Source organism: Microchirus variegatus (assembly GCF_963457635.1).
Source record: "Microchirus variegatus genome assembly, chromosome: 4".
Lineage (NCBI taxonomy): Eukaryota > Metazoa > Chordata > Actinopteri > Pleuronectiformes > Soleidae > Microchirus > Microchirus variegatus.
This window is the reverse complement of record NC_139805.1, coordinates 30,690,196-30,703,605: the sequence shown is the minus strand read 5'-3', so window position 1 is coordinate 30,703,605 and position 13,410 is coordinate 30,690,196. Positions and strand designations below refer to the sequence as shown.

Genomic DNA, 13,410 nt, shown 5'->3' with positions numbered 1-13,410 from the left:
TAATCACTCCTCACTGATTTACATTGACGTATCAGGGAGTGATGAGCAAACATCTTCACCCCCCCTCCCCCACACACACACAGGTGGAGGTGGGTGCTTAAAGCATGAGCAGCAACACCAGCACAGTGTAACAGTGACAATCAGAGGGAGAAATGGAAAATTTGCAGCTTAAATACGCGGCCAATTTGAGAGGGAGTGTATGTGAGGCATGTCTTATTGCAGCTCGACTTCACTGCATGAACTAGCTAGCATCATTAAATTAAATGACTTCTATTTGGCAGAAATTGAATTAGAATACAATTCTGTTCAATCACCTGAATGTATGAATTGTTGTTTGTATGAATGTTTTTGCCTTTCACCCACTCCTCTATGTGGTGAGGCCTAACACTTCATTCTGTATGTTTTTTTTTGTTTTTTGTTTTATTAATTGAACCATAAATACACTTTTATTATGAACTATATGTTGTTTTATATGTACACGTAGTAGACATTTTTAATTTGAAATTCCGTGAAATATCTATAATATTTGAATACTACTACTGATATTTTTGATGTGATATTGTGATGGAATATCGTGATATAATTAAGCTCATATTGCCAACCTCTACTGGCCACATGTGATGCTCAGAGGCCCAAAGGTAATTGAGACCGCTGATCTATGTGCACCACATTTTCTATCACACATCGCTCTGACCCACTCACACACTGCTGGCACAGCCATTAAGAGCAACATAGGGTTAAGTGTCGTGCCCAAGGACACATTGGCATGTAGACTAGCAGAGCCAGGAATCAAACCCACAACCTTCAAGTTAACGATAATTTAAGCCTACCATACATTCTCCTACATGCATGGAAGTGAAGGATGAGGTAAGAGATATTCAGCTGCAACGTGCAGTTACCGAACCCTACACCCTGTACTTTTAACATGGCTCTTGCTCTATTTTGCAGTAGAAATATCTGCTATCAGTGTGTGTATGTCCTTACCACACTCTTCCTTGGGTTCGTCTGAGGAGTCGCCACAATCATCCTCTCCGTCACACTTCCAGCGGGCTGGGATGCAGCGCCCCGAATCTTTACAGCGGAACTCATCGACACCGCAAGTCATTTGGGCTACAACAGAGCGAAGGAGATGGATTAGATACCTCTTGTAAAAAAAAAAAAGATTTGAAATCTCAGACTTTCCTGTTATATAAATAGATAGAATACAATCTTACAGAATTAATAGATAACAGTGTTAATATGCACAATGCCTTGGGGTAATTTATCTTGTGATTTGGCACTATACAATGGAGTTTGCATGTTCTCCCTGTGTGCATGGGTTTTCTCTGGTTTCCTCCCGCAGTCCAAAAACATGCAACGGGGATTCTAAATTGAGCGTGAGAGTGGATGGATGTTTGTCTCTAGATATGGCCCTGTGATGGACTGGCGATCTGCTATGTCACCTGAGATTGGCACAGCTTCCCTCATGTGGAGGATAAAGCAGTAGAAGATGGATGAATTATGGATGCAGCATAAACTAATTATGTTTAATTTCTGACAGGCCTTAATAAAGGCTATTTGTGCTTCAGAGTCAAATTCACCTTTCACATATTACTGGTGTTCCCAGGTTCTCATCAATACAATCAATCAGGTTGTATTAAAAGACTGTGTTTATACTGTCATGGAGCTGAAGTAAAAGGTGTTGATTGGTGCAAGAATAATGAACTACTGTCTTACTGCAGTTGGCTGGCTCATCAGATCCATCCACACAGTCATTGTCCCTGTCACACACCCACACCCGTGGGATACATCGTTTGCTGATGGCACATTGGAACTGGTTGGGAGCACATGTCACTTCAGCTGTGCAAGAGAGAGACACAGATTAGATAACGTCTTTGTTTCTTCTTCTGCTCCTTCTCTTCCTCACTCACTTAGCTTAAACTACATCTGCAGCTTCATAAATTAAAAGAATAAGAATATTATAATAATAATAATGTACATCTTGAGATTGCAGTGTTATAGGACACAATGCTATTCTTGCAGCCATCCAGTGAAAGACGCTAAAATGTAAATTGCAACCTGAAAATGGCACGAAGGAAAGACTTCATGTAATCTCCATCTGTGGAGGATGAACGTGTTCTGCAAATGTCATGGCAATTGCATTATGCAAGATAATTTGGCCTGAGGCTGTAGCTAAAGGAAAGGTCGAGATGAACAGCGATCCTCTGGGGGGATTGTAGCCTAGACTTAACCAGGGGATCTAATGAGCAGCTAGGAAATAGCTGAAGACTCTCAGCAACTGCATCTATTTTTGACAAGTTTGTTGGTCAGATACAAGAACAGACAGATGAAGGTCACCATCCTTAGACTCTGACTCTAAATACAATAGCACAGTGAGACTTGAACACTTACGACAGTCTTTCTCGTCCTCGCTCTCTCCGCAGTTGTCCTGTCCATTACAACGGAAGATGCCAGGAATGCAGCGACTGGGGTGGGTACATTTAAACTGACTGGGCAGGCACACGTGGATGTCTGGACACACAGACAACAAATGATGGGTCACAGGGGATATGTCTTAGGTATGACTAAGAGATAATTAACTGTGTGTAGGTGTTGTGTACCGCAGTTGGCCTCATCTGAGTTGTCTTGGCAGTCATTGTCTCCATCACAGATGTAGGCTGGGTTGGTGCAGATGCCAGTGCCACACTGGAACTGGCCTGGTCTGCATTTAAACTCAGCTACAATGAGAAAGCACAGCACATGATTCAGCACTAAACACTCCAAAACAAACAACAAACATTGTGCTGAATCACCGTCTTATCACTCACGGCATTCTGCAGGCTCATCTGAGCGGTCCCCACAGTCATCTTCAGTATCACACTTCCACCAAAACGGAATGCATTTATCATTTTTGCAGACAAACTGAGGGAACAGATGGGGGAATCATTTTCATTTTCAGATTAATTATATGTCTATACGGGTAAATGTACAAAAAAAAAAGATAGCACACCTGACTTGCAGTGCAGTTGGACAAGCATTGTCTGCCGTTGGCTGCTAGGTAAAAGTTAGTAGGGCAAGCACACTTGTAGCCTCCTCCAGGTGAGAGCAAACACAGGTTACTGCAGCCGCCATTATCAGTCTGACATGGGTGGCCAACCACTGAAGAACAAAGGGAAAATAAATCAATAGAATTAAAAGCAAATCAGATAAAGACCCGAACACAGATATAATATACACCTGTTGTTATAAAGGATGGATGGTTTTTACCTTTTGGCTGACGGAACGGATGGTAAATGTGGATGTCCATCGGCCTGTGTAAAGTGTTGATGAGCATGGTTTTGTTAATTCCAAGAGTCTTGTGAGCTCTGTTGATGGACTTTGTCTCCCAGTCTGTCCAATAGATGTACTCCTCAAACAGGGTCATAGCAAAGATGTGGGGAATATCCTGAGTGAGAACTGCAGGAGAAAATGTGCAATCACAAACGAGCTGGTGACAACAACTTTGTAAAAGGATGCACTGTATGTGTGTGTTTATGCGTGTTACCTGTGTGTCTGTTGGTGCCATCCAGGCTGGCAAAAGCGATATAGTCCTCACGAGCATCAGCCCAGTAGATGCGGTCATTAATAAAGTCCAGCGTGAGACCATTGGGCCATGTGATCTTGTCCTCCACGATGACAGTCCTGTTAGTGCCGTCCATCCCAATCCTTCCAATGTGGGGGTTGTCACCCCAGTCTGACCAGTATAAATACCTGTCAGGGAGATTCTGTGTTAGTAACTGGACGTAATAGAACATGTGTGATGGTTTTAGAAGGATTACAAAATCACAAATGTACAGAGTTTTATGCTTTTTTTTATGCTATCCCTACAGCAGAGACTGGATATAAAAATGGACGTAGTCCTCCAGTTTGAAAAGTGAAGCTTAAGGAGGAGTTAGCCACCAGGGGGCGACTCCAGTTGTTGCAAACACAGAACTAGTCTTGTACTTGAATGGAAGTCTGTGGGAAAATGAGCTCAGTTGTCACGTCACTAAACATTTTCATGATGAGATAAGGTCTCAATTTCTGGTTTCGGCACTTAATAAACAACTGAAACCACTGATATGCTGCCAGTTAAATTGCACAACAGCAGCTAATAGTTGCAGCGCCACAGCATCACATAGTGGACACAGGAAGTGCTACAAAGTCTTCATGGAAAAGCACTTCCTTGTTTATGGAGTTTGAGTGCACAGCTGCCTCAGCATAGCGGCATGGGGGTGTTCAATGCTGATTGCAGCTGTGATTAACAATGAAGTCTACGTTTTTTGTTTTGTTTTGTTTGTTTTAAATTTGTCACACTGTATTGTGTTGTTCTTACCCATAGCGGACATCCACTGCCACGGCACGTGGCTCCTTCAGGCCGCTGTTGACCAGGACTGTCCTGTACGCTCCATTCAGCTTTGACACCTCGATAGTGTCCCGTCCCTTATCACACCAGTACAGGTTTCCTCCCACCCAGTCGACTGCTAGACCGTCTGGGTTGCTGAGTGATGTGCGATGAAGAACCTAACAAATGTGAAGCAGTTTAAACCTCCTGAATCTCTGCCTTAAACCGGTACAAAGCAATGATTCAGACAGATATTATCGGACCATCATCCTCCTAAACTGACCTGAACGTCGCTGCCATTAATGTGCATGCGGCGTATCATGCTTCCCTGGGTGGTCACGTCGGTCCAATAAATCATCTGCTGACTGTAGTCAAAGTCCAGAGCCACCGCATTGTTCAAACCCTGTCCAAGCAGAGGAGCGGCATTATTTTGAGCCGGCGATAAACTCCTGTTTGGAAGATTTTGCAGGCACATAAAAGGACATACTGTATCTGCAGGTGTCACCTGTTTGATCAGTGTGTAGTTGGATCCGTCCAGGTTGAGCTTCCGCAGGTAATAGCGGTTGGCAAAGATGAGGAACGGCTCCTCCTCTGCAGGGAGGGACACATCATACGTGAGTGGATTTACTTTAAACACATGCCTGAATGTTATTAATCTGTCATGCTTCTTACCGGAGGTGGATTTGCATATGGTGGGGTTATCAGGGCTTAGCTTGAAACCATTCACACACAGGCAGTGGAAGCTGCCGTGTGTGTTGATGCAACGCTGCGTGCAGGGATAGGTGGTCGTGCACTCATCTATGTCGATGCAAGTCTTCCCATCATCTTTCAGACGGAAGCCTGGGTGGCATCTACACTGCGAGGTGGCAAAGCACAGAGCAGGTAAAGCAACATGACTTGTTTATGTCGATCCCTAAAGCTGTCGTGTAGTAAAAGTAAGTCATTTTATTTATATGGTGCTTTTCACAGATTAAATCGCAAAGTGCTTTACGATAAAAATGCACAAAAACATTTTTAAAAAGAGCATTAAATAGACACAGTTGCATACAGCAAATGAACAATTAAAACAGATGAAATAAGAAGATAAGAACACAGGTTTACCCAAAATATAAATGGAACAAATAGAGTCTTCAGTTGCCTTTTAAAACTGTCCACACTATCAGCAAAATCTAATGACAGAAGAAAGAGCTTTCCATAGTCTGGGGGCAATAAACGCAAAAGCTCTGTCCCCACAAGTCTTTAGGAGGGTGCATGGGACAGCAGGTTTGGATTGTTTGACCTAAGTGAACGTGAAGAGGTGTGGAAGTGAATTAGAGTATTTTTAATTGAACCCTAGGTCACAGGAATGAGGAACATCTATTTGACCTATCGAGTAGCACAGCAACTGCTTTCTGAATGGAGTGTAAGCGGTCTTGGACAGTAAAGGGCATTACAGTAGTCTATAATGGGATGACATAAAGACATGTATAAGCATCTCCATATCGCGCCCACAGCCTTCAATGTACTAATATTGTGCAAATGGAAAAAAACAGGATCTTGTCTTGATGTGGGTGGTCAACGACAACCTTGAATGAAACACAGACGACAACGGCCCAAGGTTCGGCTTATATACAGAAATAATGCCGTCAGAGTTTAGCTGAAGAAAGATTTCAGCCATCCAGTCTTTTATTGTGTTGACACAATCAAGGAGTCAAGTGAGATTAGGCTTCTCTTTTTGATTCAATGTAAAATAGAGCTGTATGTCATCTGCATAAAAGTGATGTGTAACATTAAAACTGTGTATGACCCAGAAGGCAGCATAGAGTAAAAAGTATGGGTCCCAGCACTGATCCCTGTGGAACACCGCATGTACAAAAGAGTGCACTGCTGTACTGGATTACAGCTTTTTCACCGCGTTCACTTACCTTGAAGCCTATTTTCATGTCTTCACAGAGCTGAGAGCAGCCACTCAGTTTGCTATTCAGGCACTCGTTAATGAAGCAGTTCAGCTCATCAGAGCCGTCACCGCAGTCGTCCTTATGGTCGCAGAGCAACGTCTCATTGATGCAGTTTCCATTATTGCAGGCGTACGCGGTGTCATTGCATTTCTTCTCTGTTGCATGAAAGAAAGAAATGAAATAGGAAACAATAAGGTCAATTATTACGGCATTTACGCCACGTTCACTCTGACTGCATGACTTCATTGCACCCAGGTCGATTTTATAAATCTTGGGCAGCCAAACAAAGAACCATACAAAACACATAAAATTAGATCTTCAACATTTGGAGGTAGTTTGAAATGTAATTCCAATCTGACCTATAAACATCACTGACTCCTCAAACCAGGTTTTAAAATGGCTTTTGTGGCACGCATCAAATCTAGAGCAGTTACTTAGATGTTTATATAGATACAGTAAATAGACTGTCATTATCTGGACACAAAACATAATTTATTGAAAACGGCTTGTCATAGAGAACAGATTTGTGAAAATATAATGTATTATTTGCCTGCGGTTTGTGCAAATCTGTATTCACAGCTGGTGAGACTTAACAGAAAGGTAATCGCAAATGTCAAATACATAAACAGTGTTAGAATACTGGATGTCTTCTTCCTCTACATGTTTACTTTCTGACCTGATGATGTGCTGCTATAATTGTGTCCTTCATTTATTATTTATATCAACATGCTGCAAGGCCACAGATGGAAACGGGACATCTGGCTCAGTTTGTGTCATATTATGCTTTTTTAAATTAATTAATTTATTATTATTAAGTGAGTACAAATTGGAAAGCACTTTCAGACTAAGATATTGTATGTAAATCTTTACCAGTGCCAGTGCAACGAGGGTTCTTGGGTGCTTCGTCTGAGTGGTCGTGGCAGTCGAAGTCTCCGTCACACTCCCACGAACTCTGGATGAGGCAGCGCCCATTGGCACAGCGGAACTCATTGGGTCCACATGTTGGATATTCTGCAGTGTGAAACGGGACAGTTGAGCTTGTTGGTTGGAAGGAGAGAACTTTTTAAATCATGAATAACAAGAGGGTCATGGGTCAACTCACCACACTCCTGGGACTCATCCGAGCCATCACTGCAGTCGTTGTCATGGTCACACACAAAGTGCTTCGGTATACACTGTCGGTTCTGGCACATGAACTCGGCGATGCTGCATGTGTTGTTGAACACTGAGACACAAAATGTATATGGTACGTAAATTAGTTTTTGTGCTCTAACAGAAGTAAAGTATTAGTATTCATTTTTCAGCATCTCATGCCTGCACTCACCACATCCAGCTTTGACACTTTCATCGGCTCCATCTGGACAGTCTTTGTCCCCGTCACATGTCCAACGCTGAGGGATACACATGTATGACCCAGGACACTGGAATGCATCAGAACCGCAGGTTTTGGACTCTGAAAAAAGAAAAGTGAAGGTGATTTTTGAATGGAAGAAACTAGCTAAAATTAGCTTCTACTTCTCACTTGATTTATAACATCAGTAAACATTTTCCTTAGCAGTAAATGGTCTCAATCACTAGTTCCAGGTCTACTTCGATAGAACAGAATGTCATTTTTATAACTTATGTTCCCATTTAGGGGAAAATAGATGCTAACGCACAGCACATCATGAGTGAATTCTAGGGTGATTGACACCTGGTGCTAAGTTGCAGCTAACGTCTTTGAATAGTCAAAAACTGACATAGCGTCGGTCAAATTATATTTCTCACGGCTTCTCAGGTGTTGGTTTTGCAAAACAGGACGACTGCGTCCATTTTTTTATATACAAAGACAATTGTTAAAACCCAAATTCTTTGCTTGAGTATCAGTTTTATGTCGTATCTACAGATTATTTTGCATCCAGAGTTCGTAGCACTGAGTTGCATTTGTCTCTGAAAAAATACTGTTATTGGTAACACCCTTATTGAATTCTTTTTCAGTGTGGTTCTGTGTGTGACACTCACTGCACTTGCTGTCCTCGTCGCTGCTGTCGCCACAGTCGTCGGCTCCGTCACACACCCAGCGGTTGGGAATGCAGCGGTGGTTCCCACACTCAAACTGAGTCGCTGAGCAAAACTTATCTGGAGGAGGAGAGACACATTTTTATGAAGTGCAAGATACAAGTGGCCCAACACAGTAATGGCTTGCTTGTATTTTTGACACTGTTTATGTTGCAGTGCAGCGTGTAAACATACCACAGTGAGCCTCGTCTGCACCATTCTCACAGTCGTTCTCCTTATCACAAGTCCAGCTGTGGGGGATGCAGCGTCCGCTGGGACACGCAAAGTAGTTTGTCTGACACTTTGTTTTCCTGCTTCCTGGTAAAATGACAAACAAGAGTAATGAGAAAAAGGTTGTTTTTTTTTACAGAAAATGCCCTCACACGACAAATAATGTTTTTAATAGATCAATAGAGCCCATCTTCCAGTCCAGTAAAAGTAATAAAAAAATAATTAATTTACATTGAGTTGTGAGAATAGATGTGCCTTTCACAGGTCGCTGAAATACCTGGGCAATTTGTTTCATCAGAGGAGTCCCCGCAGTCATTAGCACCATCACACAGCCATGACGGGGCATAGCAGAGTGTGGTGAACTCGCACTTCTGAAATGTCACTCCCTTCACACCCAGACGGAAGTAACTGGAACAGTCGGTGGCAGCTGAATAAAAGAGAGCAGAGCTACTTATTATCACAGCCTGGGAGCGAGTGATATTTTCTTTCTTTCTTTTTTTTTTCACCACAGATGATCACACAGAGTGTTGTTGAACGTACAGCAATTCATTTCATCGCTGGCGTCCTCACAGTCCACCTTCTGGTTGCACTTGCTGGAGTTAGAGATGCAGCTTCCGTCTCTGCACTGGAACTGATCGGCTGTGCACAGTGTGCCTGATGCACACACACACACACACACACATAATTGAAAGAGACAGAGTTTGGGGAGAACAGAGTCAGACGACTGCAGGCAGCAAAAAAATAGATTGTTTAATTAAAAGACGTGACTCACTGTTACAGAAGAGTTCATCAGAATTGTCTCCACAGTCGTCCAGCCCGTTGCACCAGGAGCTATGCCCCACACAGCGTCCGTTCACGCACCGTTTGTAACCCTTCTTACACACACGGTTGGCTGGGGGAACCAGACAGATAAATGGAAATGGATTCAACTTTTACGATGCCAACACACCGAGGGCATGGCTCAAACTGTCTGGAGGCTGAGCTACGTTCCACTCACCACAGTAGGACTGTTTCTCATCAGACTTGTCCTTGCAGTGGGCCATGCCATCGCAAGTCAGCGTGTAGTTGACACAGTCTCCGTTACCACACTCGAACTCATCGATGATGTTACACGTGGCGTTCATGGCTGTGACACAAGGACAGGAAAATGCACTTAGCCAGAGTCGTGTAGCAGCAGAAAAACATTACTATCCTGCAGCCATTCCCAAACTTAAGAGCCCACTTTTAGCTCACGATTCTGATCAACACACAAGACTCAGATTAATAATTCCCATAAACAGTATTATTGTTTTCATGTGAACACGGGGATACAAAAATCTATAAACAAAATGAATAAATCAATCCATTTTACATGTGTTTATTACAGCTGGGCTCAAAGTTAAGTGCTCACTCTCAAAATGTGTAATATCCATCAACATAAGTAATAATTTACGAATCAAAATCAACAAATGAACATTGAGTGTAAATACTGAAATGACCGGCTGACACTCAGACAGGTAAAATGGCAACAGGTAAAAAACAGGGCCTGAGCCAGATTGGTTTGTCTGAGTATTTTAGAAAGTGATATCTATTGGGATTTCCATGCACTACCATCTGTACGGTTTACAGAGAAAGGTCCATCCAGGGAGCATCTAGGTTGAAAATGCTATGTTGATGCCAGATGTTAGAGAAGAATGACCAGAATAGTTAAAAATGATAGGAAAGCAACACTAATCTGTACCTCAAATAACCACTTGTTAGAGCAGAGGACCATTACTGAACACACAACACGTAGAACCTCAGCAGCAGAAGATCGGCTATCACTCCCGCCGCTTTATTAGGTGTCCTGACCTCTGTGCCTCAGTCACTAAGTGAGTATTAAGATGACTTTGTATGTCTTTACATGACATGATTTGTTCTTTTATGAGTCCAGTGCTTGTGAATTACCGATGCAGGTGTTGTCTTCCAAAAGTTTCCTGTCACCACGGCAACTACAGTTCACCCTTCCCTCAGAGGTCAGCAGGCACAGATCCTGACATCCTCCGTTGTTAACACGGCACATAGAGAACTCGCCTGTGCAGAGGAAGAAACACACACACACTTGAGTGAATGCAAATGAGTGAACCCACCTTCACCTTGCTGATACACAGGCAGACCCATTCCCCCTATACAAGCATCCACATCAGCAGACAGATAAGGCTACCTAGCTCCTGGCTCTGCGTCCACTGAATGTATTATTCAGTGCAGCTCAATCTGCATGGGATTTGCAGCTATTTAACTTGGGCTTGGAGCGTATATGGTTGCTGTGGCTACTGGAGCGTGGAAGTGTTTACTGAATGAGGCAACTTGAGGGAGAAGATGGCTGATTATATGTGGGGGGGTCAGCGGGGAGCAATTCTGCGTTAATTAGAAAGAACATGGACAATGGAAGATTGTCCAGTTAAATGACATGAGAAAAGAATTGAGGACCAAAGGACACAATTGAACTCATTAATTGCTCTGTTGAGGCAGAATCATTTTTTTTTTTTTTTAACCTTTAACACCCATTATTTTAACCATAAAAGGCCAGAAAATATCCTGTGAGTAAGTGTTGCCCAGTTTTCCAGAGTAAATGTCAATATCTGGTAATTATTTACTGTGTTATTTAAGTATTTTGTACCAGTGAGTGTTTTAGGTACTGATGTATGATGGACTTACTATTGGTTACTTACTATTATTTCCTTGAACCATTTTTTACATCAATGGGATGAAGTATGTTGATTTGACAGGTATTTTATGAGCTGAATTAGTGACAAAAAAAGCCCTTTTTTGGTCTAAATAGTCACTGATTTTGAAAATATGAAATAAAATTCAAACAAGGTAGAAAAAAAAGATCCACATATGTATTTTAAAAAACGGGTCACACACTTTGATTCCTCTGTTTAACAACTCACAGCTGTTGGTGTCGTTGGCCACTGCAACGATGCCCATTGGCTGCTGAGGGATGTCCGCACGCAACACTTTCATCTCGCCTCCCGTGTATTTGTCAGCACGAAGCACAGCCCTCCTAACCCAGTCGGTCCAGAAGATGTAGTCACCGTAGACGGCCAGGCCAAACGGATGGACCGGCTCATTCTTCAGCACCACCTGTAGGGGGAAGCATGACCACAGCCATGACCACGCACATTCAGGATATTTCAGGCTTGGAATAAACTCAAGTGTAAACAAACTGATGGCTGTAATTAGTCAATCCAGTAGTGGAAATCACATACTTTAGTCTAGTTACATGTAGGTTTTTAGGTTACTCACATAGCGTCGGCTGCCGTCGTACTCGCAGCGTTCTATCTTGTCCAGTGTGGCATCAGAAAAATAAAGTTTTTCAGCACGGTGGTCTATGGCCAGGCCGTTAGGAGTTCGGATGTCAGTGCCAATGATCACAAGGACGTTTGCACCAGTCAGTGTGGCACGCATGATACTGGGAGACTGCTCATTCCAGTTTGTCCAGAACATGAGGCTGCAGGAGGGAGGGACAGTCAGTGATATACAGTACATTCATGTAAGGAACATTTTCCTTCACCCAAACACATTTACTTCCAGTGTACCCATTGTAATATGCAAAATGTAATTAAATGTCTTAATGCTGAAAAGCTAGTGTGAAGTGTAGTCTGAATCTATTTTTGAGAACAAAACATCCAAATCTGAGTTGAAAACATAATAAAAAGAAGCTCCATGTGAGCTTAAAAAGGTTTTTTGAAGTAACTGATGATCTCATTGATACACGGCACTTCCTGTGATTAAATCTAAATAAAATGCTTCATATCATAATATAAAGATGCAACAGCCTGCACCTGCAGTAACCTTAAAACGCACAATATGCGATTTCTTCAGGGAGCAGCTTCTGCTCATTTCCTAATGAAGGAACTGATCATCTTAGTCTTTTTTCCATAGTTGCTTTGTATTCCAGTTGCTTTGTGACATTCAGGTTCAGCAACCAACTCCCCCCTTCACCCTTCACTCTTCTTTCCCTTGCTACTGAAAAACATGATTAGAGAGCTCACTACAACTTCAGCTCCACTGAACAGCAGGTCAATGGCTTCATGTGTCACATACAAAAATACGTCCTGAACCCATGTCAAATGTTTTTGTCATGAAATATTTGCAGGAGCAGCAGAGCACAAAGGAGCATTTAGAGCTATTAAAACTATATTATTATAACATAAAAACCTATATGAAACATAGCAGCAGCTCCACAAAGCAGATGACCTGTATGACCTTATATAGGAAGAGTACAGATTATGAGAAACTAAATCAGTTCTAACCTCTGACACTCGTCAAGGACAAAGGCTCTGGGGTGGTCATCCCCTGACATAGTGACCACCGTGTGCCGGTCAACAGCCCCCCAGCGACTCTGATCCACATTATGACGGGTGATGGTTGATGTTGTATAGCTGGTCCAATAAAGCATATCCCAGCTCCTGTGATAGGCCAAACCCTCCACTGAGCCCACATCTGAGAAGAGGAGGACACATAGTGTTAAATACAGAGAGAAGACAGCAGAGGAAGGAGGGAAACATCAATTCCGTTGCTGCATTAAAAGGCCAAGTGTGGACTGTCTGGCAGCAGCTCGGTGTTCCGTGGTAGAGCAGGGTTGAGGTTATGGATATAACAGCTTGATATTAATGACCAAGAACACAGTGTGATACAAGGCTTTTATCCAACAAATAGCTCACTAAAAAGGTCACAACAACAGTTACGGGCAAGCCAGTTACTTTCCATCACACTACCTCATCATCAAATGAGAAATAAAAAGTAATTTATCTGCTCCACAGCCATGAAATGAGTAAGAAGTTGTGCACTGCTCGCCCACACAGAGGACAGACAGCCAAGATGGAGGAACACAGAGTT

General features: G+C 42.6%; 1 protein-coding gene across 1 annotated transcript in view; it reads right to left on the bottom strand.

Moving 5' to 3' along the window:
* Positions 1 to 13,410, bottom strand: part of LOC310925574 (low-density lipoprotein receptor-related protein 1-like) — a 115,721-nt gene that overhangs the window by 24,370 nt on the left and 77,941 nt on the right. The window contains exons 40-65 of the mRNA XM_083887553.1: positions 12,825 to 13,014; positions 11,815 to 12,019; positions 11,460 to 11,652; positions 10,474 to 10,599; positions 9,545 to 9,673; positions 9,320 to 9,439; positions 9,088 to 9,201; positions 8,825 to 8,974; positions 8,512 to 8,634; positions 8,281 to 8,397; positions 7,604 to 7,732; positions 7,382 to 7,504; positions 7,150 to 7,290; positions 6,247 to 6,434; positions 5,015 to 5,198; positions 4,848 to 4,933; positions 4,626 to 4,745; positions 4,334 to 4,521; positions 3,524 to 3,729; positions 3,247 to 3,435; positions 2,990 to 3,138; positions 2,808 to 2,901; positions 2,601 to 2,717; positions 2,392 to 2,511; positions 1,717 to 1,839; positions 985 to 1,110 (exon numbers count right to left, since the gene is read on the bottom strand). Of these exons, the coding sequence (XP_083743679.1) occupies positions 985 to 1,110; positions 1,717 to 1,839; positions 2,392 to 2,511; positions 2,601 to 2,717; positions 2,808 to 2,901; positions 2,990 to 3,138; positions 3,247 to 3,435; positions 3,524 to 3,729; positions 4,334 to 4,521; positions 4,626 to 4,745; positions 4,848 to 4,933; positions 5,015 to 5,198; positions 6,247 to 6,434; positions 7,150 to 7,290; positions 7,382 to 7,504; positions 7,604 to 7,732; positions 8,281 to 8,397; positions 8,512 to 8,634; positions 8,825 to 8,974; positions 9,088 to 9,201; positions 9,320 to 9,439; positions 9,545 to 9,673; positions 10,474 to 10,599; positions 11,460 to 11,652; positions 11,815 to 12,019; positions 12,825 to 13,014 (3,750 nt within the window). The remainder of the gene's footprint in view (positions 1 to 984; positions 1,111 to 1,716; positions 1,840 to 2,391; positions 2,512 to 2,600; positions 2,718 to 2,807; positions 2,902 to 2,989; positions 3,139 to 3,246; positions 3,436 to 3,523; positions 3,730 to 4,333; positions 4,522 to 4,625; positions 4,746 to 4,847; positions 4,934 to 5,014; positions 5,199 to 6,246; positions 6,435 to 7,149; positions 7,291 to 7,381; positions 7,505 to 7,603; positions 7,733 to 8,280; positions 8,398 to 8,511; positions 8,635 to 8,824; positions 8,975 to 9,087; positions 9,202 to 9,319; positions 9,440 to 9,544; positions 9,674 to 10,473; positions 10,600 to 11,459; positions 11,653 to 11,814; positions 12,020 to 12,824; positions 13,015 to 13,410) is intronic.